The 24,391-nt window shown below is 40.5% G+C and overlaps 2 protein-coding genes across 7 annotated transcripts in view; one reads left to right on the top strand and one right to left on the bottom strand.

Annotated features, from left to right (window-relative positions):
- The window catches only part of JARID2 (jumonji and AT-rich interaction domain containing 2), a 181,371-nt gene extending 162,265 nt beyond the window's left edge, over positions 1–19,106 (top strand). Inside the window, exons 8-18 of one of the 2 annotated variants that reach the window (XM_033154636.1) lie at positions 907–1,403; positions 5,967–6,059; positions 6,543–6,661; positions 8,886–8,956; positions 10,112–10,226; positions 12,594–12,699; positions 13,365–13,547; positions 14,237–14,367; positions 16,175–16,358; positions 18,265–18,372; positions 18,817–19,106. In XM_033154636.1, coding sequence (XP_033010527.1) covers positions 907–1,403; positions 5,967–6,059; positions 6,543–6,661; positions 8,886–8,956; positions 10,112–10,226; positions 12,594–12,699; positions 13,365–13,547; positions 14,237–14,367; positions 16,175–16,358; positions 18,265–18,372; positions 18,817–18,993 — 1,784 coding nt within the window. In that variant the 3' untranslated portion in view covers positions 18,994–19,106. Of the gene's footprint in view, positions 1–906; positions 1,404–5,966; positions 6,060–6,542; positions 6,662–8,885; positions 8,957–10,111; positions 10,227–12,593; positions 12,700–13,364; positions 13,548–14,236; positions 14,368–14,818; positions 16,024–16,174; positions 16,359–18,264; positions 18,373–18,816 lie in introns of those variants that run through there. The other variant, XM_033154637.1, reaches the window with a different exon arrangement.
- A 754-nt stretch (positions 19,107–19,860) lies between these two features.
- The window catches only part of DTNBP1 (dystrobrevin binding protein 1), a 46,672-nt gene continuing 42,141 nt past the window's right edge, over positions 19,861–24,391 (bottom strand). For all 5 annotated transcript variants that reach the window (XM_033154638.1, XM_033154641.1, XM_033154642.1 and 2 more), the window contains 3 exons: positions 23,670–23,825; positions 22,489–22,632; positions 19,861–21,854 (listed from right to left, as the gene is read on the bottom strand). In XM_033154638.1, coding sequence (XP_033010529.1) covers positions 21,607–21,854; positions 22,489–22,632; positions 23,670–23,825 — 548 coding nt within the window. In that variant the 3' untranslated portion in view covers positions 19,861–21,606. The remainder of the gene's footprint in view (positions 21,855–22,488; positions 22,633–23,669; positions 23,826–24,391) is intronic.

The raw sequence follows: 24,391 nt of genomic DNA, 5'->3' as shown, positions 1-24,391 counted from the left end.
GGAATTCTTTAATTCTGAGAGTTTGTCTTTTGTACCAAGCTCCCGTTAGTGCATCTCCCAGCACCACTTAAAGGTAAAATAGATCCCACTAACCTGCAGTCCACCAACCTATGAATTATCCTTTGATAAATCTGAGCTTCTATGGACAGGTTTTGGGCTGGTGTTTGCATCACATGGCTGCTTGATAAATGCAGTAACTACAGATCGATCCCGGATGTTGCATAAATGCTGATCAAGAAACCATAATATCTTTAGATAGGAAACAGGGGGTACAAAGTACATTCTGTAGAGTGTGTAGCACAATAATAATAGTTACCACAACAGTGACCACAAATCCAGTTTGAAGCAGATCTGTGTGGTGCAGTGGGGGCATTAATGTGACTGCAGACGTTTGTAATGGCATTTGCACAAAAGAACAACTCTCCTTTTTTAGCTTTAAAGTGCCTTTAAGGCTAGGAGAGAAAGAAAGCAATATTCACATGATGGGGGAGAGCGTCCTATGTGGCACAGGCTCAGTTTGCCATTTAGAAAGATACCCAAAGGCAGTTGAAACTTGATGCAGGTGGGCAGGTGAGTGGCAAATCACAAGGCAAGTGTAGTGACTACTACAAAAGCCTAGAGATTTTGCAGTAGGTTAATTTCCTTCAGATTCCCTTTTTTAAAGATGGATGGTCCAGAAATAACACTGACATCTGATTTTCTATATTGAGGGGCTTTATTCTTCATTCGTTTGCACGGATGAGTTTTCAGTCTTGCTCCTATTTACAGTCCGAAGTGATGCAGCCACTTCCACAATAAGTAGGCCTGGATTGTGTATGGTCTGCTGTCAGTTTTCCTAACCATGTTTCTTCTTCCCCCTGTATGTCGTCCTTTCCCTTTCTGTCGTTCCACTTCACTGACACCCAGGAGGATGTGAGCTAGATTTGGCCTGCTTTTTCCAACTGATCAACGAAATGGGGGGCATGCAGCAAGTGACTGACCTCAAGAAATGGAACAAGCTGGCAGACCTGCTGCGGATCCCCAAAACTGCACAGGACAGGTTAGCAAAGCTGCAGGAGGCGTACTGCCAGTACTTGCTCTCCTATGACTCCCTCTCTGCTGAGGAGCACAAGAGACTGGAGAAGGAAGTCCTCTTTGAAAAGGAGGTCCTAGAAAAGAGGAAAGGCCCCCTGGAGGTACATTTGGATAACAACTATGAATTCCAGTCTCTCCCCCGGTATGAGCCCAAAAACGGACTCATCAATGGCGTGGTTCATAAAAACGGCTTCCGGAACAAGGCGAAGGAAGTCGAAGTCCCACAGAAAACGGGCCGGCGGCGACTCTTCTCTCAGGAAAAAGAGACCGTGAAGGAAGAGGAGGAAGACAAAGGCGTTCTCAGTGACCTCCACAAGTGTGTATATAAGGTAAGCAGAAGCCTTGCCGTTGGCCCTGCTTAGAACGTGCAACTTGAAATGCAAACAGTATTTTCATCCGCAGTTGCCAGCTCTGATTTAGTGCAAACAGTGGTTTGGAAGGCTTATTCCTCCTGACGCTGAGCACATCCATTTGCAGAGGAATGTTGACTCCCCCACTCAATTTGATTTGGCAGCCTCCCCACTATTAAGCAGGAGCTGGCAACCGCTGCTTGCTGTGTAATTGTTAGTGAGGTTGGATTTAGTGAGTGAGGCTGCTAAGAGAGAAAGAAATATGGTGTTTATTACGCTGGTGCCTGTGCCCGGCACACTGCTTTTTCCATCACTGCTCTTTCTCCTCTCGCTGCGAAACAGGAATCGGGTGGTGCCTGAAATCGGCAACTTCTGGTGCCTCTGCAGAGGCTGTCAGTCTTCAAGAATTGAGGCCTATCTATACATTCATGCACCAGATTCTGTTTACTTCTATATTAACTGCATTTATATTCCTGCCCTTCTTCATCAAGAGGTCTGGGCAGAGGATTAATTTACTTTATCTTCTCTACAACCCTGTGAGTGAGGTGAGCCTGTGACTTGTGCAAGGCCACCCAGCAAGTTTAATGTCTGAGTGGGGAATGGACTTGGCTTTCCCGTGTCCAAACACAACACTCCAGCCACAACACCACACTGTAGGCTCTTGACATTTGCCTGCCTATGATCAGCTCAAGCAGTCTAATTTTCATGGTTTGCAGTAATGAGCAGCAGAGTTTAAAAATCGCAAGAGTTCAGACCTTGGAAGAATCTGCCCCCTCGCCCCATGACAGCTTTATAAACTTAAATAGCAGGTTAAAATATACACTCAATTACCAATTGAAATGTATTCAGTATGATTTAATGTCATTTGATAGCTCTTGCTGTAATATGTTTATCCGTGAAACAAATTGGCCTGTTGCTCTTATCAACACCTTCTTCCTGACACCCTGCAGTCGGTCAGGCCTAGAAATTGGCTGGGTCATTGGATGCCATCACCCCATCACCTGCGACCTGACAGTCCTTATGACTGGCAGCTGCATTTCACAGGACTAGAGTGGAATAAGTTAAGGCCACTTAACTAAGCCTATGCTTCCTCTTACAGAATCATTTATCATCATTGAATATTCATGCAACACCTTTATTATACCAAGGGATGTTACAGGAGTGTTCCTGAGTCTATAACTAAAGATTACGTTGTGAAAGTAAAGTACTGTAAGAATGAACACAATGAGCACTAAATTTGTACATATTTAGTAAGAGTAGACCCATTGAAATTAATGGACCTAAGTTTGATAAAACCTTAGGTTTGGGGGGTTTTTTATTTGTGAAACCTTTTCCTTCAGATCTCTTCAGTTCCCTTGTGGATGTCTAATTGAGACTGGGTTGTTGTTTTAATTGAATTAAGGCCTTTTAGTCCACAATCAGTTTGACAATATAGCTTATATACTTAAGCTATGATCTTCTACTTCTGTTTGAAAGTGCATATTTTTAACACCAGCCAGAAGTGCTGCCGCTGTCAGCAAATTCCATAGGAAACTAATACTGCAATTGGAGTCAAATCTTTCACTTCTGCTAGAGGTAAAAGAAAATCTGCTCAATTTTTTTTCTAGTCAGACTACAATAGCTTTGTTTTGTTCTGCTAAACTCATGTAGAGAGAGAGAGAAATGAACTAAATATGTGGTATTAAAAATCCTTTGTACATTTACCTGGTAGTAAATCAGGTATTACGTGTGAGTAACCACACAAAATTGCACTGCAAATCACAATCAAGCCATATGCTTGGCTTCCCATGTAAAGAATTTGTATTGCGTCACAAAAGAAAGGGGATTCATTCTTCTATCTGGCAATAGATTTTTATTTTATTTTTTTAATGGGGATAGGCCCCCAGTTTTTTCTAATTCTCCTAAAGTCACGGGTTGGACCCCAGACTAAGTTAGTTGAGCTTAGGTAACATGAAATAAGTGTGTCAGTGTATGCAAAGAATCTGTAATCTGCATATATCAACTAGGTGAAATGTGAGGTTAAAGTCTCCTATATAGATTCCTCCTGTTGCCCGTCCCTCCTCTCACATTACCTTTTGCCTCTGGGTTGTAGTTGGGATGGGAGTCAAGCATCACCCCTTAAGGGACCAGATTTGGCCTAGGAGGTTCCAGTTGCTAAGTTATTTAGAGGAAATTCTCCAACAATGACTCCTCCAAACAAACTATGGGCAGTAAGTCCAAGAACAAACCTTAGTTTCCACCCTGTGTTTTGGAGAGAAACAACCCACGAGGACTGGCTTGCACTTAACGCTAAGCAAAAGCTGTGGTTTGTTTCCTCCCAACTCAGGGCAGGGTGGAGCATAGTAGAAGCAATTCTTCAGTGTCCCATAGCACATTCCTAACCATTGTTTGTTTCTTACTGTGGCTTAACATTACAAGTGAACTGGGACATGTATTTGGTTTTCACTTGGGGAATTTTTTTAATAAGTGTGCAAATGTTTTGAGATGGAATCAAGGAAGAGAAGAAATATTTTGCACTGAAATGATGACTATTGCAAGACTATCTTTTGAACCAAATAGATAAAATCAAAGTGAGAAAAAATTCTCCCAACACTTTATGAATGTAATTTCTGACAAAGGCTGGAAAGTGAGAGAGAGTTTTCCCTGGAGGGTGCTTTATGCCCAGAGGAAAAATTTAAGAACTAATAAATCAGATCAATTATGACTAATCTTTCTCATAAAAAAGTTGAGAAAACTTCTGCCCTGAGGTAGGGTTGCCACCTCTCTCCGATAGTAACCAGTTCTTGATGATAATTTATGCCTTTATTTGTCTGGATAAAAGAAAACAAACCCCACAGCAAGCACTCCTTAAATCTAGACAGCTGTTTTTCTGTGCTTGTGAGCAGTCTTTGTAAACCCTGAATTACAGACGCAAATTTGATGGCTGTTGAATAGCACTTTTGAAGGATGGTTTTTGTTTTTGTTTTTTTGTTAGACTACCCCAATAAATGGTTCACATGGGCAGTAAAAGAGGAAGGAAATTGCTCATTTTATTTACAAGCATGCAGCTCTGACATTTAAGAGTGTCTTAGCTCTCCTCCCCTGATGGGCACTTGTAATAGCTTAATTGCCTTGTGTTCATTTTGCATTTTATTTTTTATGGGGCAGTTCAACATTTTTGTGTAGTCAGTGGGCCTGAGCTAAGACTTTGACTGGGGGGAAATATTCGGTAGTGTCTGTTTTTGCTCTGGAAGAAGGAAGCAGAAAACTACTGAGAGTTTGACTCTGTAGTTTGAACTAATTAACTTAAAACTTTTGGTAACACATGAGCCTTCTCTTTACCCCCACAAAGCATATTTTCCATCCGCAACATGCACCATTAACATGATGGGGTCTGGGATCCAGCCAAGTGTTGAAAATCTGGGGAAACCTTTATTGCAGAAGTGCATTATAACTGAAGGCACCTTGATCTGGTCTTTCTGTTCTCAGTGAATTGTGGAAAATATCTGTAATCATCAAAACAAAATAGTAGTCTTCATAGTCAGAAAATGAAGATGAATTTTAAGACAAATAACTAGCTTCCATTTGTGCATGTTAAAACACACTGAGACTGCAAGTTTTAATGTTAAGCTCATGGTGTGACTATTACTCCCCTTACTGAATGGAAAACCATACATGACCTTTGCTTGGGGGAAAAGGCACAGTTGAGTTATATTGATGTATTTCTAGTTTATGAATTGGAAATATTTTTTCATGATTTTTATTGTGTTTGTGTGTGGGGGTTTTTTAAAAAAATCTGATTGAAATATTTACAGTTTAGTATTGTACTGGCCTATGGCTAAACGCTGGTCAACTTTTTTCAATTTTGTTTTGGACCTCTGGGGTTAGTTTTTCTTTGGCTACCCAGTTTGAAAGTTCATCTGGTGAAAGAAACTTTATTTTCTAACAGGTCTGCAGTTGTTTCCTACAACTGATTCCAGCCAGCCTGAATTGGCATCTGTTAGCCACTGGTCCTTAAAATGAGTCATTCTGATTTCTCTTCCTTCCCTAGGCAGTAGTCTACACAGAGGACAACTTTCTCAGGCAACATGAAGTTAGAATAAAACGCAGGATAAAATGTATCTGAGCAAGCCCATTTAGAGCATTTACACTTTCAGTCTGCAGTTAGTGATGGACAACTTCACCGTCTCATTTTTCCAATCTTAAGCTCAGTTTGCCCCATTTCCACACGTTTGTGATTTTCTTTTTAAAGCCAATGTGCGTTTTTGTTCACAATTCTGCCTAATATACATATTTTGCAACAATTCCTCCCATATATTATGCATTCCCCCTACTTTTTCTTAATAATGTTGTGCATATTTTTGATTGGTGCTGCCTATGCAGTAGATAAGAGAAATTGCAATCTGGAGCATTGTTGGTGTAATAACCCTGCGTCATGATGTATCTATTGTTCCAGCCACTCATATCTGTTTTCCATTATTCATTATTATTTTTCATTATTACTATTACTAATGATGGAAAACAACAACCACAATTTCTCCCTTTTTATGCTTTGGTTTGCAGGGAAGGTCTGTTTCTTTAACAACCTTTTACCGAACAGCAAGAAACATCATGAACATGTGCTTCAGCAAAGAGCCTACAGCAGCTGAAATAGAGGTGAGGGGTTCCATGAAGTCAGGGTAGTTCTTTAAACTAGCCACTAGAAGAGGATTTTCTCCCCATACACACGAGAGATCCAAACCATCCACAAATGTGCATTTGCCTGGGTAATGTAACATGAGAACTCAGCAGTTAAGCCCTGTAACAATTCCCATGGTTACAGCAGGTGTGTGTTGTGTTGGTGGGGAATTGCTGCTGGGATCCAATAAGTCAAGGAAGAAAAAGAGGGCCAAGCCACAATTTCTAAATGCATAGTAATATCATTTTTTTAATGGAAGCATTCACACTTATCAGGACTTGGTAATAACACCAGCTAAGAAATTATTATTTGTTGGAAGAGCTAAAGAAAGCTTGCTATTGGTGTATTTTGAAATATCAGGCGCCCAGTTGCCAAGGAATGAGAATTTGCCTAGATTAAATTCAAGGAAATGAAACTGCACTCTGCTTTAATCTTAATACGAAAACTTTATTTTCCTACAGCAAGAGTACTGGAGGTTAGTGGAACAGAAGGACTGCCATGTAGCAGTGCATTGTGGGAAAGTGGATACCAACACCCACGGCAGTGGCTTTCCTGTGGGAAAATCAGAACCGTTTTCAAGGTAACGGGAGTTCCGAGACACGTTTCCCCTCTCCTGTAGTCCATAGAGCACTGGCTCCTCTAATTTGTTTACTAAGTTGCAGGTTTCATCACCATTATTGAATATAATGTTGTTTCATGCTCAATATATTTGTAGCTGCTTGTGCTACCCTGCCCCAGTTAGAAGTAAAACAGCCAACTGCAGACTAAGGGTTGTTACTGACAGGTAAGGTGGGGGGTGGACTCTGGCTGCTAGAATTATGGCTCATTCCAGGTCCAACACGTTTTGGAAAATTCCTTCCTTGGGGGCATATGAACAGCGTACATAGGAAAAGGGCTAGCAAGGACAAAATATATTATTGAAAACTGCCCCAAAGCACCTTCAGCCTTACCAATCATGCTTTTTGACAGCTTTCCATTTTTAGGGGTTGTCTCATTGGTAGAAAGTCTGGTTTTAATGTGGTTTGGCTAGATACATTTGCATTAATATATACGTTGATACATTTTTAAGCTTTTCTGTATTTTCTTTTGCAGAATGCAACTTGATAACTATTATTCATTTAATGTGAGATTATGAAGTTTTGTATTTTATTACGTATTGTGTTTTATTATATTTTGTAATTATTATCCCTTTTCCTATTTATGCTGTTCATATATTTATAATGTCCCCAGAAGGAAGAGTTTTGTGAAATGGTCAGGCCTGGAGTAAACCAGAAATGTAGCACTGGGTGTTTCCCTCCCCCCTTTTCCACACCCTGCATTAGCACAAAGGATTTCTAAAACTGTACAATTGCACATTCATTACACCTTTTGCATTTCTTTTTATTTGTAAGTTCTTAAGGGGGTGCAGGCAATTGCTACAGGATCCTACCATTCCTCCTTTAACTTTTGCGTCCAATTCCAGTTAGCTGCTTGAAGGAGCCAGAGCATTAACTTTTCCCCAACCAACCAATTCAGCATAAGCATCTTAATGGGTTGTGTGAATGCTGCTCTTATTGTGTGAATGCTCTTATTTGGTGGGCAAGGACTTTTTTTGAATCCACACGATGCCCTCTTTATGCTGTGCACCCAGATGCATGTACGTTTCCCTTAATGTTCACCTTGTCTGTTCCTGAGTGAGCCAGTTAATGAGGATGCGTTTAATGAATTAACCACAACTTAGTTTGGATGGAAATAGATGGCTAGGAACCATACAGTAGCTGCTAAAATGTGTCAGCTATGACCCCATTGAAAGACAGTCATCAGTCCCTGCCAAACTTCTCCTTCCCACATATAGTAGCTATAAAGATCCCATTGGATTGGGAGCCAGTCAATTACCGTACTGGGTTTTTTGTTTGCTTGCTTTTGCAAGGCACCTAATTGAAACAATAACATGGTGCATCTTTCAGTTACAGGTAGGTAGCCGTGTTGGTCTGCCATAGTCAAAACAAAATTAAAAATTAAAAATTTCTTTCCAGTAGCACCTTAGAGACCAACTACAGTGGTACCTCGCTAGACGAAAGGCATTCGCTAGTGAAAGGCTGTCTCGCAAGACGAATTTTTCTATGGGCTTGCCTCGCAAGACGAAAAAATTTCCGATTTCCCCCCCGTCAAACCGCTATTCCCCCGTTGGTGCTTTGCAAGACGAAAAATTCGCTATACGACAGCACTCGCAGAACAAATTAATTTCGTCTTGCGAGGCACCACTGTAAGTTTGTTCTTGGTATGAGCTTTTGTGTGCATGCACACTTCTTCAGATACACTGAAACAGAAGTCACCAGACCCTTATATATAGTGAGAGAGCGGGGAGGGGTATTACTCAGAAGGGTGGTGGGAATGGGTGATTGGCAGCAAAAAGAAGAAAAATAAGTAGTTTAATGTTTTCACCTTTTCAATTTATTGTGTTTATATATAAAAAAATGACATCAATAAATTTAAACAAGAAGTCTCAAGTTCTTGTCAGTCATTAGTGCCTTTGCAAGGTTAGCCAGAACGCAAAGGCGAGAGCAAGTGTATTGAACAACCATGTTTAGAATGCTGCTTACACATTTGTTAGCATAAAGGAAAGAGCTAGAAATTTAGTTTTTAAGCAGAATTTTACTTTTAAAACAAAAGCTGGAATTGCAGCAAAGAGGCCTGGAGCATTCCTCCTTTGGCTGCAGTCCTACACAACAATGCAGAACCCCTAGCAAGTAGGTAAATAAAACAATGACGAATGTGACATTTGATGTTTGCTCATCACAATGTGTACCACTTAATTTGAACAGGCATGGGTGGAACCTAACAGTCCTTCCTAATAACACAGGATCCATCCTGCGACATCTTGGTGCTGTGCCTGGTAAGTCCATTTATTTTCTCCTTGTTTAAGAGACATACTCTGTTGTGGAATTCACAGAGTGTGTTGAATAAATCATGTTTTTGCCACTTCCCTGGAGCCGGGCATCTCTACCTGCTGTTTAAAAATGAATTAATATTCAGTAAGCTTCCCATCATGGTGGCATTTATAATCCTGTTTGTGTCTCTGCTGCCCATTGACCCCTCCATCTGTTCGGCACAGATGGACACACTTCTATCCTAGAGAGGCTGAGAAAGGTGCGTTTTGTATCTTAAGAAGCTGAACGTAGCAGTTAAGCTCTGTCTCTTGTATTACTGAATTTTTTAAAAAGGAAAGAAAGAAAGGTGAGAGTGAGACGGAGGGGTACGCATGTAGTGCAGACCATCTCTACCTTGGGCCATTTACTTCTCCCAGTTGTAGCATGTTTGTTCATCATTATTCAGTAGGCTCATGATAATGTTTTAGTGTCAATATGGTGAGCGATCAGCTCATGTAACTTCATTATTTGCAGTCTCCAGGGAGCAGTGCTGCTGCCAATAAATTTGCAGAAATTCCTCTGGTTCTTCATTAAGGCTCTTCAGTGATTTCTACCTGATCATGGCTGGTGGGGTTAGATAATCGTTTTACAAAGAAAGAGCTGAAAGTGACTGCTGTTGCTCACTCATTTCTTCTACCCCCACCCCCACCCCATGATTTCTGGTCAAACAGGTCTGGCAGGATTTTGAAGCATTTTTATAAAGACCTATAAATAGAGATGATAATGAGATACCTATGCATACCTGCACCATTTTCAACTTTCTGGGGGGGAAATGTTTTCTGCCCGCAACCAATGTTCATGAGCCACACTTGTCCAAGCAATTTGCCGTTTAGAGCCTGCCCATGTTAATACAAGTGTGCACCCAGAATATTTGCAGAAAGCAAAATTTATATGCATGTGTGATCGGCAGCATAGTGAGGCCGTGAAAAAATAGGAGCCTGGGTGAAAAAATGTATCTGAATAATCAGATTAAAGACACCTCTTTTGTTAACTATGTAATCTTATTTCTGGTAGAAATCAGGTGGTTTAAATTTTCAAGTATCAGCACAAATTATATGTGTGGTTTTCAACATACCTTTCCCCCATTAATTGTGTTTTGCTTCTGACCTAAACTGCTTTAGGAGTGACAATTCCTTGGCTAAATATTGGCATGGTCTTTTCTACCTCATGCTGGTCTCGAGACCAAAATCACCTTCCGTATATAGACTACTTACACACTGGTGCTGACTGCATTTGGTAAGTTAATCCCAAGTGAACCTCTTTGCTCTTCTGCACTGTTGCTTTCAGGAAGTTGCAAATCAGCTTCTGTGGTGATCCTGATTCAGCATCTTACTCTTATTGCCTCAACACCATCGCAGTTTATGGCACCCCAATCTGCCCAACTACAACCGTCTTCTATAAATATTGTTTCCCTAAAGATTCTAAAACTCTAAAAAGCCAAGTTAAGCAGAAAAAGATCAAGTTGACCCTTGTTCAGCACACGCAACCTAGAAATGTGGCAAAGAATTGGAGTTACTGTATATTCTGGCGTAGAAGACTACTTTTTAATCCAGGAAAATCTTCTCAAAAGTCGGGGTCGTCTTATACGCCCAGTCGTCTTATATGCCGGAAAATACGGTAATCACAAGCCTTACATAGAAGTCCCACTTATTCCATTTGGTGAAAATGCCGTGCAAATAAGCCTCCAAAGTTACTAGGCCGTAAAAAATGTTTCCAGCATGCACTCCCTATATGTAATCTCTTGGATCCAAAAATCCTGTTTGAAGAGTAGAATGTGCTCTCTCGTACTCAGGTAAGGAGGCACCAATCCTGCCCCTCCATCTTCTTCCCCTCTGCCAAACTGGCTTTAGAAGATCAAGAACACCCTAAAGAGCTTTTCAGAGGGGTTCCAGATGCAGTGCAGATTTGTAACAAGTGGTACTCCCTATGTGAGAGGCAGCATTCTTCTATTGTACCATAAAAACTTACACCTATCTTTTCTAGCCTAAATGGAAAATAACGGTGTTTTGGGGGGGGGAAACAACTTCCTGTCTTGTCACTAGGAGGTAGTTATTTTTTCCCATAGGTAAGGGAGTGAGTGGTAGTTTGTACAAGCCTCAGCTTTAAGATGTACTTCACACATACATCATCTCAGTAATTACAAGGATGTTGTATTATTATTGCAGTTACAGGTCAAAACAAAATCGAAAATTCTTTCTAGTAGCACCTTAGAGACCAACTGAGTTTGTTCCTGGTATGAGCTTTCGTGTGCATGCACACTTCTTCAGATACGAAGAAGATACGATATTATTGCAGTGATACAGTTGGAAGGCTGATTGTGGCTTGCCCAAGTGCGAAGTGCATTCAGGGCTGACATGAGATTTGAACCAGGGGCTACCCAGCTAATGGCTCTTGCCAGCTCAAATAGAAGTTTCAAATGTCCTCTAGAAAAAGTCCAAACTGTAGCACAGTTTCAGGAGAGTAGATGCCTGCAGTCCGGAGTGGCCACGAAGAATACTCCTGAATGTGTCTTTGCTATTCAGACATGGTGTACAGATGGTATTTGTCAAAAATGAGCTTTTGATATTGGGGCCCCATCACACATTCATCTTTTAGGTGTACATTGTTGTTGTTTTTTAGCATACCCTTGCAGGTTGGTCATACAAATGATAAAATCCAGTCTTTGGAAATGTGTGCCACACAGGTATTCGCTTCCAAAGAGCCAGGTCAAATAACTGTCTGCTCTTGGGTGCAGCATGCCCAGGTTTGCTGACATGGAATGTGTGGGACAGCCGTAATTGATGGTTAGGTAAAGGTAAAGGGACTCCTGACCGTCAGGTCCAGTCGCGGACGACTCTGGAGTTGCGGTGCTCATCTCGCTTTACTGGCCGAGGGAGCCGGTGTACAGCTTCTGGGTCATGTGGCCAGCATGACAAAGCCACTTCTGGCAAAGCAGAGCAGCACATGGAAACGCCATTTACCTTCCCACCAGAGCAGTACCTATTTATCTACTTGCACTGCGTGCTTTCGAACTGCTAGGTGGGCAGGAGCTGGGACCAAGCAATGGGAGCTCACTCCGTCGTGGGGATTTGAACCGCCAACCTTCCAATCGGCAAGCCCTAAGCTCAGTGGTTTATTGATGGTTGTGGGATGTTAAAAAGCAGTCAGGTGTCAGCATTAGGTTCAACCAACAGAGGATATGTTGGTTGTAGTTTCATTAGGTGAGAGCTTCAAAATATTGTGAGTTCAAACAGTTCTATTTCTTTTTCCTCACCCTCAATATTTGAAAGAAATGCAGTCAGAGATGGCAAATCCTTTAATGCTCCAATCTTTGATAAAATATTCAGTGGTTGTAGCGCCACAATTATTTCTTGCTGTGTTATTTTGAAGTTTGATCTTGTTTTCAAATTTGCAAACTCTTGGTATATTTTGCACACCTGCTGTTGCACTCAGGTCCAGGCTTCCTATACGCATCTGAGAACAGGATGCTGGACCAGAGGGGCCTTTCGTCTGATCCAGCAGGGCTCTTTGTACGTTCTCAAGTTGCTCTCAGCTTTGGTGATGTCGTTTTGGGCATCATGGAATAAATACTCGCTTTGTTTCCCCTGTTTCAAAAATGAACAGGTATTGCATTCCTGCTGCAGAGGAGAAAAAACTTGACAAAGTGGTACACACCCTGCTGCAAGCCAATGGCACTCCAGGGCTGGAAATGCTTGAAAGTAACGTCATGGTGAGTTGCTTTATGGTTTGTTACTAGGCAGTTTCTTTTGCGGTGTCATGAACAGCAATACATTTTATTGTGTAAGCCAGGGGTAGATTTCCTTTCTAGATCCAAGGGCCAAACCTTGGTTAAGCATCTGGGAACTGCATGCCACTAGTAGGTGTCCACACACACTCCTTTCCCGCTGCCAAACGCATAAGGGCAAACACAGGCACACAGCTCCCCTATGTGTACTAAGGGTGGAGATGGAGGATTATTGTCCAGCTTTGATTTTTTTTTTCTTACTGCTGTTACTGCTGAAATTGGTAGGAGCTTCCAGCCAGAGTGGAAGCTCAGATTTATTGTTTAAGCAATACTTAGAGGGACTGATGTGGATTCATATGTTCTTAAAGGGGATAGCCCAGTCCTATATGACACAAGGAGATATGCCTCCCCACCCCAAGGCTCCTCGGTCCTGCTGAGGTTTCCCTCCCTTTAAGCCAAGCTTAAATGTTGGTTGGTTTTATGTAGTTGGCAGCAGAAGGATCTGCTCTGGGGTTTGTTTCTGTAGAAGCATTTAGAGATTCAATATGACTTTTGCATGTTCTCCACGGCAAATAGTAAGAGGTAAGCAAATGGAACTGCCAAGAAAGGCACCCGCTCTAGATTTCCCTTGCTTCTTTCTCTCTCCCTAGATCTCCCCAGAGGTGCTGTGTAAAGAGGGGATCAAGGTGCACCGTACTGTACAGCAGAGTGGGCAGTTTGTTGTCTGCTTCCCAGGATCTTTTGTGTCTAAAGTGTGCTGCGGCTACAATGTTTCTGAAACTGTGCACTTTGCTACCACCCAGTGGACAAGCATGGGTTTTAAAACTGCCAAGGTAGGAGCTTGTGTTCTTAAAAACCCACCTCTGCAAACAGAACACCTCTGGTCACAGCATGTGTAGTGCTGCTTGATGCATTCATTAAACCTTTTGGGATATGGGTGGTTTTTTTCTCCCATACATAAAGCACCTAGACTGTGCCTTTTATCACTCAGAATTTGAGAAATCTCCATTCATTTCAATGAAGACTACATGAACTGTGCCACATATTCATAGGACATGTCCTGACTCAACTGTGACCATTTGCATGGATAAAGGACTGCTGGTGTTCATCAGTAACTCCTTTTATGTATGACTCGTTGGGTTGAATTTGTTGCTAGGACAGCAGCAACTGTGTCATCTTTAACTCTTAGATGGTCTGTATGCCTACTAGGACCAGTTGGGTTGTGTTTTGCAGGGGAAAGTCTTGGGGAGGTGAGTTGCACTTTGCATTTACTTGCACTTGTGCCCAGGGCTTAATTGAGAAGTTAAGGGACGGCAGGAATTGCACACTGGCACCTGAAGGGCCAATATGAAGTGACTGAGAAGAGATCGCTCAGGAAATTTTTTTGGTGCACACATACACTCTTTTGGTCAGGAAATCTTTGTCCCCAAAGATGATGCGTTAATGGGGTATGTTCATTTTTCTTTCCAAAACAAGTTATTTCATTGTATGCGAACTAACACTCTGGAATTTGTCGACACAGGAGATGAAGCAACGACGTATACCCAAGCCATTTTCAATGGAAAAGCTGCTCTATCAGATCGCAACAGCAGAAGCAAAGAAAGAAAATGGGTCTTCTCTTAGTACAATATCAGCACTTCTAGGAGAGCTCAGGTAACTAGAGTCTCTTTCGTTTTATCCTGCTTTCTTCCAGAGTAGCTCTCGCGGAAAGTATAGAGTGTGTTGTGAGAAGTCCAAGAGCGTTGCTGGCAGCTGCTGAGCCAGCCAACCTGCTTGAACACAGCCACACATGGGAGAAGAAACTTCCATGGATGGTTTGCTGTCAGAGCACTAGAGGACGGAGCAAAGTACTCCATACTAATAGCATTAGGTGATGACTTTTTTCTCATCAAACAAGTGAATTAATGTTTCCCAGTGTGCCTAAAAGAGGCAAGAGTTTTAAAGCATCATATGGGTTTTTGTTTTTAAAATCACCTTTTCTAAAGACACTGAAAGACCTGTTTTTAAATGCTCCCCAGCCCCTGTCCGAGGCAGGTTTGAAAAGAAGGGAAAGCTGCCTTGTTCCATATATAATGCTGTTCTCTTTTATTCTCCTACTATGTAGCACTGCTACCCACAACTCAAGTGTCAGACAGCTGGGTAGTGCTGGTCGGTAACAACTCGAATAGATCAAGAGAAAATCTGATGGCTGGAATCTACAACTTGTATTTAACAAAATTACTGTGTTAATGTGCAAAGAATGTTTAGAGTCTTCTCCACTATATGTTTGCCCTCAAGGTAGAAGACTTTTGAGGCTCTGTATGGAGCTTCTTCCTTTTTAGGGAGTTGATATGCACTTTTTCCTTTAACAAAGGAAAATTTGCAAATATCAAAAGAGCTGGTATTTTTACATCCATCCATCCATCCAAGTGGTTCTCAAGCTTGTTCACATTTAGGTTGCTTCTCTTAAGAGGGAGATCTTCCAAAGGATATTTCTCCTTCTAAAGCCTGATCTTTGCTGCTAGAATAACTATGCTTTTTAACTGCAAATGTCAGCCTACTCTTTTTCTTTTTTCCTTTGGTTGATATGTGGTACCACCTTTTCCTTTCCTGAGCTCAGTTCTCATTTACTCACTGCTTTGGTACACAATGTTCCATCTCTCTTCCTGTCTGCTCAGTTCCCTTTTAAGTGTCGTAGCAAGTCAAGTCTTGCCAACTGATGAACTGTTAGGGTGGGCCTACCATAGGACACTGTTTTTGTCCCACTTTTATCTCCTCCTTTTCCCTCCTTGGCTATTGGGCATGTTTAGCCTGGAGAGAAGATTGTTAAGGAGAGACTTGGCAGCAGTCTTCAAATTTCTGAAGGGTTGTCATATGAAAGATGAAGAAGGCTTGTTCTCTGCTGTATCAGAGGGCAGGACTAGAACCAGTGGTGCAACAGATTTGGGCTAAACATTGGAAGAAACTTTCTAATGTTAAGAGCTGTTCAACAAAGAGACGAGACTATGTTGGTAGGTGACGGGCTCTCCTTCACTGGAAGTTTTTAAGAAGAGGCTAGATAGCCATCTGTCAGGGATTCTGGAGTTGCATCCTGGATTGTTGATCCTGCATTGAGCAGGGGGTTAGACAAGATGACGTCCCAAGTCCCTTCCAACTCAATAATTCTTTTTTTTTCTACAGCGAGTGGGGCTGCTTAAAATGGTGCTTGGTCTCCATAGGTAGTAATATCTCCTGGCAAATCAGTTGGCAGCCATGTTTGCCCAATAATTTGATCTGGCCCAAGGATTTTCTTTCTCAGATTCTCTGTCTGGAAAACTCCCAATTTATATACAGTGGTCAGACAAAACCTTAGATGGGATTTAGCCCATCTTGGCATGGCAATTGTTATTAAAATCTCAAGACCTATGTTGAAATGTTGCCTGCTGCTTCATGGCATTCCTATGAGAGGTTGCTGTTTTCTAATTATTGCTCGTGTCCACAGGGAGACAGAGTTGAGGCAGCGGCGGCAGCTGTATGAGGCAGGCCTCCATTCGTCAGCTCGCTATGGGAGCCATGATAGCAGCAGCAGTTCGGGAGTGGATGGGAAGAAAAAACCTCGAAAGTGGCAGCTAGAGACGTCTGAGAGGAGGTGTCAGATTTGCCAGCACCTGTGTTACCTATCTATGGTATGGAAAATCCCTAGAAGCTGGGAGTTCTCACTAGGTTCTTTAAATGCAATCTCTTCTCTCCCCCCCCCCCAATCTCAATTACTCCAGTGCTAAAAGGCCAAAATGCATTTGGCCAAAGCAGTGTATGTATTTCAATGAAGTATAGGTTGAAATCTCTTGGGAAGCACTGGTGTGTAGGAGACTCAGGATGGTTGAAGGTTAAGGAACATTAGTGTTAGTGCTTTTTAAGCAATATTGGACTGAAACACAAAACAGGAGGACTAAAAGCTTGATGATTTGTTTTGAAATTTTTATTGTCATTTCATAGTTTTCAAATCTTATTCTGATGCCTGCCAAGGAAACGTGACATGCTCTAGAGAATTTCTGAATATGTTCCAGGATGTACCATTCAGTTCAAGTGAGGCCAGCTGTGCTTCATATCATCAGTTCAAAGAGGACAACAACTGATGTACAAAATATTCCAGATTCTCCAGCAGTTTGCACATTGCACTGTATGATTGACAGTGGTGGGCAGGGGCTCTTCTCTGGTATTTTCTCATGGAAGAACTCTAGAATTACCTGGAGCACCATTTGAAAATTGCTATTGTACTACAGTATGCCAGTTCTAAGCAGAAACTGGTGATTTTTCATTTTAAAGAACGTATGCCTCACTTCAATTGTCTTCAGATACTCACTTTGGGGCCTGCAGGAACCTGTGGGCTTACCTCCGCTCCCTCATGAGATTACGCATGCCAGCAATAATTCAATTGCAACATGCAGTATGCTGAGTCTGAAGGAGGCCACTTCCACCCCGTGTGGGAAATCCTATGCACAATGAAGGTGTCTTCCTTCTGATTCAGTCAATCACAAGTCAAATCAAGAGTCATGTTATTGAGGAAGAGGAGCTAGAGCCACACATTCCACAGGCCCCTTCGCATATTCAGAATAAGTGAAGAGGGTTTTCAGGTTTTCAAGATTTGTTAAGGAGGTAGTTCAAACGGTTCAGTAAAAGGGAGCCTATTACTAGAAGAACTTTAGTAATAAACTGTAAGACTTCTCATTGCAGACCACCGAGGTTGCAAAAAATAGAGGAATAAAGCTCTCTTTAGAATTTAGTACCAAAATAATAATTGGCTTATGGGACTAACAAATTAAAACCATGACTAAAAATGCATTTTCCTGACACAATATAAAAGCTTTTCTGCCATTTCAAGCCCAAAGTAGCACTAGTGCATATACAAAGGCCACTTTTGAATGTCAGCATGGGATAAGCCATTTATGTAGAATTGCTCATTTACAAATACAGTGGTGCCCCGCTAGACGAAAAATTCGCTATACGAAGACACTCGCAGAACGAATTATTTTCGTCTAGCGAGGCACCACTGTAGAGTGATTTTTCTGCACACCACTGCAAACTACCAGTACATTTTGAAAAGGTCTGCAGTGGCAGAGAGAAAATTTGCTGTCAGTGAACCATGCCATATACCCATCTCACCAGATGGTAGCATCTGCCACATAAAGTGTGTTGCCTTGATGTTTACATCATTCTTTAGCCTCTATTGAAGAAAAAGATAACTTTGGCTAAGTTTTGCTTGGAAGAGCTTAAGAATTGCAAAGTTTAGTTTCTAATTCTGTTGCTCGTTGGGATTTGATTCTAAATAGGTGTGTCCATAAACACTATCAAAGTGATTGGACATATATCAATTAACAGTCTCACCATGGTTATTACATTTGCCACACCAACAGTAATAATGAGTAGTTTCAATGTTTGAATTTTAAAAGTGAATTCACCCACAGGCTTAACAAACAGGGATCACAGTTGTGTGAGACTTCCAGGTTAAGCTTCCATATAGAATCAGGCTGTTCAGGAAATACTGATCTGTGTGTTATTAATGCTCTTGACCTTTTAAAAAAATGTTTGCAGGTTGTACAGGAAAACGAAAACGTTGTCTTCTGCCTCGAATGTGCCCTGCGACATGTAGAAAAACAGAAGTCTTGCCGAGGACTAAAACTAATGTATCGCTATGATGAGGTTTGTATAATAACTAATAGCTCATAGGTTGGAAAAGTTTACATTTTTGAAAATTCTAATTAAATGTTAACCATAGACACAACAAGGTTTAAGTGAGGACTTTTTGTCATTAGCAGAATGCAAATAATCTCTGGTTCAGCATATATGAATGAACTTTGGGTTCATGTGTTCTCCCTTATTTCTAATTTAGATTAGTTTGGACAGCATGTCAAATTGTGATTAAACAGGGTGTGGGGTTTTTTTTTTTAAGCCAAACTTCATAAAGCACTGATTAAACAAGTTACGGTAGTTAAACAGAATCGTTCCATTCCTCATAGTTGTGCTGGACAATGTGAGAGAAGGGAGAGTGTTATATCTAGTGCATGGTCATTGTTGAAGCTTATTTGCCACATTCTGTTAAGGCTTCTGCTATCTAAACTCATTTTTCTTTTCCTCCTGAAATAGGAACAAATTATCAGTTTAGTCAATCAAATATGTGGGAAAGTATCTGGCAAAAATGGCACCATTGAGAACTGTATCAGCAAGCCTACACCAAAAAGAGGACCTCGGAAGAGAGCAACAGTTGACGTGCCATCATCAAGACTTTCATCCTCCAGTTCATCCAAAAGTGCTTCAGGTTAATCATGAAGATGCCAACACACACTCTCATTTTTGTCAATTTTATATATATTTTTTGTAATTATTATATCATAGTTTGGAGTACTTGCTGTAGAATACAAGCTGTCTTTGCACTAGCTCTAAAGAAGATTTTCTTCTGGTTTTAGAGAACTAATTTTGTTTTAGCATTAAACTGTTGAATTTTATTTTATTTTTATTTTTTACTTAGGGTAGTTAGATTACAGCAGGATTTTTTAAACTGCTGTACATTCAGTTTTGAAAGCAGCAAGGGGCTGATGAAATTCATTTGTATTTGTCCCTCTGTCTGAAGCTACAAAGCCTTTTTTTCTTTTTGGGTAACTGTGAAAAGGCTTTTAAACTCTTTTTTTGATAGGTTGAAGTTTGGCGTTTTATAATTTGTTCTCCAAGTCATGTCAACAGATTTTTTTCTAGAGAGAAAAGGGATAGGAGACAAAACTTGAAAGAAATTGCTATACTTTTGGCTTGTATTCTGTAACAGGCAGGATCAGTTTTGTACCTTTTTAAATTGGAGAATACACACTTTTCTTTGAGAGGTTATGGCAGCTGAAGATGGACTTAGTTTTCTAACTGTAGGCAAAATGGGAGATTTGGAGAAATTGTTCTCTGTTACCAGCACTTCACTATGCATCTGTTCGAGGAGGAGGAGAAAGAGAAGAAAAAGACTGCCTGCCTTGAGGAGTCATGTGAGCGAAAACTGTGCCTGATTTCATTAGGAAATCCATTCTGTTATGTTTTGGTGCTGTTGGCTACTTTATCAAAAACCCTTCAATAGCATCCTTTTAAAATGATTGAAGCCATAAGTGCTTCTTGTCATAGACGTGCAATCTTTAACATTCCATTTCCATTCCACTGCTGTTTTCATACCTTTTCACAGTCAGCATTAATTTTGTTTTGAATTTTGTTTTGTTGTTTGATCACATTTAGAGCCACTAGCAGATTTGCATATTTCTTTTGAATGTGAAAAATGCATTTGCTCTCATCTTGTCTATTTTTTTCCTTCATGTTGTAACAAAAAAGAAATCATACCTTTTGTACATAAGCCTGTAAATTGTTTTAAATACTTGAGCCTTTTCTTGGGAGGGTGGGAAAGGGTGGCAAAGAGACAAGATGAAGAAAAGCCTTACGTTTCACTTTCTTCATCGGATGGATTTGGATGCTTACAGGGTTTTTCTTGTAACATTTATAAGTGCTGCTTACATCACTGAACAACAACAAAAATAATAATGGAGTAGTTGTTGCCCTTTTCCAGTTGTGTGTACAGTATGTGTGGAATAAAAAAGGGAAAATGTTTTCACAAACTCTTTTGTTTCATAATTGAATTCAAGACCGTAGAGCTACCCATATTGCACTGAGCTTGCCAGTGGTGACTGTCAGGAAAAGTCTTATAAAATACATATTGTCGGTTGTTGCAGAAGACAAATTGTTTTGGAATATTTAACAATAACATACAGAGTCGAGTGTTTTCCAATGTGGTTGTCCGGTTTTTATGGCCTTGCTGTGTACTTTTTTCCTTTTTGACAGTAAACTTCTGACTATGGCTTACAGTTTGACATTTAATTTATTAGCGCTGCTCTGCTGTCTTTCCTTGTAAGGAAAGACTTCCATGTTTATTGCCAGTTTTGTTTACTTTTCAGGTTTGTAATACAAGGTTTAATAAAAAAAACCACACTTTTTGGACACTTTGTCTTTCTTCTGAAAGAGCAGTAGAGATTAAATAGATAAACTTCAAAAGTCAGGACCATTCTGGTTAGGAAAGGTGCAACACATATAGCAGATATTCCCAGCTTTCATTTATTCCACCGAACCCAAAGAGAAATGGGCTTCTGAGACTTACTTCAAGTAGTCAATTATTTGGGGATAGTTGCTCATTTAGAACATGCCCATAATCTCTTACATAGGGATAACACAAGCATGTTGGCCTGATGCTGTGTGCTACAGGTAGAAAGCTTCAACAGTCTTAAAGTTAGGATAGTGCACTTCATCAGTCTTTCGGCATCTATTGTGAAGTGAACAAAGCAGCATGCTTCTGCATCCCTTATCACAAATGAGGCTTACCCCACTAAATGTAGGACAAAGCAACAACAGGACAGGAGCATGGAATCAAAGTTCACATACTTCTTCAAGTAGTTGCTGGTCTTTTTCTGCTCATTATTATAGGTATGTAAAACATCGCAAGAAAGCATATAGATTTGTTTCTTACATCTGGAAGGTCACATAATTGGAGGCTATTAAGTCTTCTGTCTAAACAACATAATTTACCAGTCTTTAGCCACAACAATTAAGACATGCACACTGTGACAACAAACATGGCTTCTGTATTATGTTCCTATGGAGGATTTTAAAAGGAACCCTTACAACAACTTGTTCTTTGGATAACCCTCTATATACAAGGGTTACTGTTCCAAAGCCAACACTTTATTGCTAATGGTGTGCTTCAAGAATTTTTTAATAAAAATCAGTATTTTCATGACTGTCAAACTCAAGTTTTATATGTGGTAATATTTCATAAGATTGGAGTAACAAAAGCAAGCTCAAACACTTCTTTGCTCACTCATTCATTCCAGGGTCCTAATTCCTTTAGAGCACCATGATAACTCAAATTGTTTGCGAATCACTCTCATCACTAACATCAGAAGGGCCTTTCATTTCCATATTTACAGCAACAAGGGCAGTGTCTACTTGCACATCTTCCTCATCGGACTGGATCACAGGCGACTCTCCTTCACTGGCATCTTGGCTGGCAGAATCAGTCCAGGCTGAAGTTGAGGAGGACAACTCTCTCAATGCTGACTGGGTGGGAACTTGAAGACTGATTTCATTTTGACCAGCACTGCTGTCTGATCCTTCAAAATAACGAGAGAAGTCAGTTTGGTTTTCTAACAAATGAATAAGCGTAGCACACTATCAGACCCATTATATTACAACAATTGGGAGACTAACTAAGTGCACAAAATAGCTGAGAGAAAGTAAGAAAGCATTCGAATACGTGCTCCAGAAATGGCACTCAATTTCTCAGGGTTAAAAAGAAAGTGAGGAATAGTTGCATACTAAAGCATAAAAAGCTGTGTGCACCACTAATAATCCAGAACAAATGGAGCACATAAACCTCAGTCTAAGACATAAGATGTCAGGAAAGTAGCCACAATAAGAATCTTGGCTTTACGAAAGTATCCTTGAACCAGGGCTCTAGTTCAAATTAAGCCTCCATTTTTTTGTGAAATGAAAAATGTGGGCTTCTTGCTGAATCCTGCATCTTAGTGAACCTGGCTGGTGATATGTATATTTGTTCAGAAAACACAAGAATTGCAAAATGGGAAATATGATTTAAATCAACAATTTATGGTAGATCTTTTTTCTTGGTGATTTAAATCACCTCAATTTAATATGTATCCACCCTGCTAGAAAACATCTATAGTAAGTACTATTTCTTTTTATGCCAGTGCAACCAGATCAAGAATGCAAGAGTTCATTTTATACCTATCATAGGAGATGACATAGTACTGTCCTCTCCTCCTGAATTAAGGAAGACATCTAAGGCTTCTTGGTCAGACATATCCACAAGGTCCATTTGTTCCAACATGTCCACATTTACTTCCATAGAAGACATGCTTCCAATCGGCTCTGCCATAAGAAAAAGGTAAACAAGTAAACTTGAAAATCTAATCCATATATGATCACTTCTGGACAAAACTATGGCATGAATTAAGCATACTGGAAGATGCATCCTTTTACCTTTTTTAAAAAAAAAATACTTGCACTGGATTTACAGCTTTATTTTCTGAAATTCATGTAACAGAACTACTTCAGACTTCATACCCAAACCCAGGATGATGCAACTTACTTTAAAAAAATATATATTTTTATCATTATGAGACAGGTAAGTAAAACTAATCATAACTGCCATTACAAGACGCAAACATCCCAATCTCAAACTGCTACTAAGAGGTGGCTTAATTTCTTCAGAATTAACCCTGAGACTAACAGAATGTGCTAGGTTGTGATAGAAGCTCCAGAAGTTTTAGGCACTGTAAAGGTTCTTTGTACATGTGAAGGAAATCCTACTGTGACAACGAAGGTGCAGGAACCAGGGCACTCGAACTGTGGAAGATCAACAGAATCCAGCTGGAAAAGTCCTAAACCATTAAACTTACTTCAGAACCTACAGCTTTCATACATCTATGCAGTTGCTATACCACAGGCCTTCAGATTCGGCTGTGTTTTCTTCCATACAATCCATCATTATGGAGGAAAATAGCTACAGCAAATCTGCAATCAGTCACTTACGGTACTTGTTCATGTGGAGCAAGCAACTGCAATATTAAAATTTATCAGCCCTCATCCCACCCACTGGTGCCATGCTATTTCCAGCTGCAGCACCTCAATCGCTGCCCTGCTAGTCCTGCATATAGGACAGTCCTTTGCCTGCTGTTACATTCTTAGAAGCTAAGTGGGTCTCATTCTGCTCACTGGTTGAAGAAGAGAATGCTCAAACAAGCAAGCCAATATGAACTTGTAGACGAAAGAACAGGATAGAGATGTACTGAAGGAACTAAAATCTTGCAAAATCTGGCTCAAATAGCTAGAAGTGCCATGGCAGGTGTGTGAGCTTCCTCTTGGGATGTAGCTTAAAAATTACACAGAACATTTTCAGTACTTGCCTCGTCTTTCAGTTATTTGCAGATAGCCTGTGGAGAGATACTGTTCCATGTCCTGCTGAAAAGCTTCTTCAAAGAACTTTTGCCGCTCCTTTAGCTTCATTTGCTGGGTATGCTCCATAGCCAACACCTTCTGTGCATGCTCTGCATCAAGCTCAGCTGCAGTAGAGAAATATGCATTAAGCCTGAAAGATTCTCATTTCAATGTTTTCAGAAGCATTTATGTTTTATGCATCCTGCTTTCCAAGGAAGTAAACTCTGAAAGAAAAAAACCCAGTTGACAGAACTCATCTTTAAAGTTATTTCCTTAGGCATTTAAAACTAGTATTTTTTTCCATTAAAAAGAAATATTGAAGAGCACTTGCTTGGTGAGGAGCTTCTTAAGAACACAAACACGCACAAATGAGTTAAGGACTTCAGAAATTAGGGACAAGCCATTTTGTAGAAAGAGTAAAACTGAGAAGTAAACACACTCTTCTTTGCCATTGTGTTATATAAGCCAGTAGTGTCTGTATTATTTTACGTAGACCAAAAACAACAGAGCTTGTCCCATGTAATGAGCAAATGTTAGTTCTGCTATGATGCAGAAAGGCAATTCTATTGTAATAATAAAAGGCCAGGAGCTATTACTAAATATAGAAATCTATTTGCCCCTAATATTGCCTGGCAGTTTTGAATTTTAATGGCAACATCCATTTCCTTCTATCCCCAAAATAGACATAGCA

This window comes from Lacerta agilis, chromosome 7 (assembly GCF_009819535.1).
Source record: "Lacerta agilis isolate rLacAgi1 chromosome 7, rLacAgi1.pri, whole genome shotgun sequence".
NCBI lineage: Eukaryota > Metazoa > Chordata > Lepidosauria > Squamata > Lacertidae > Lacerta > Lacerta agilis.
The sequence above is the reverse complement of the archived record's forward strand: the minus strand, read 5'-3'. Positions and strand labels throughout refer to the sequence as shown.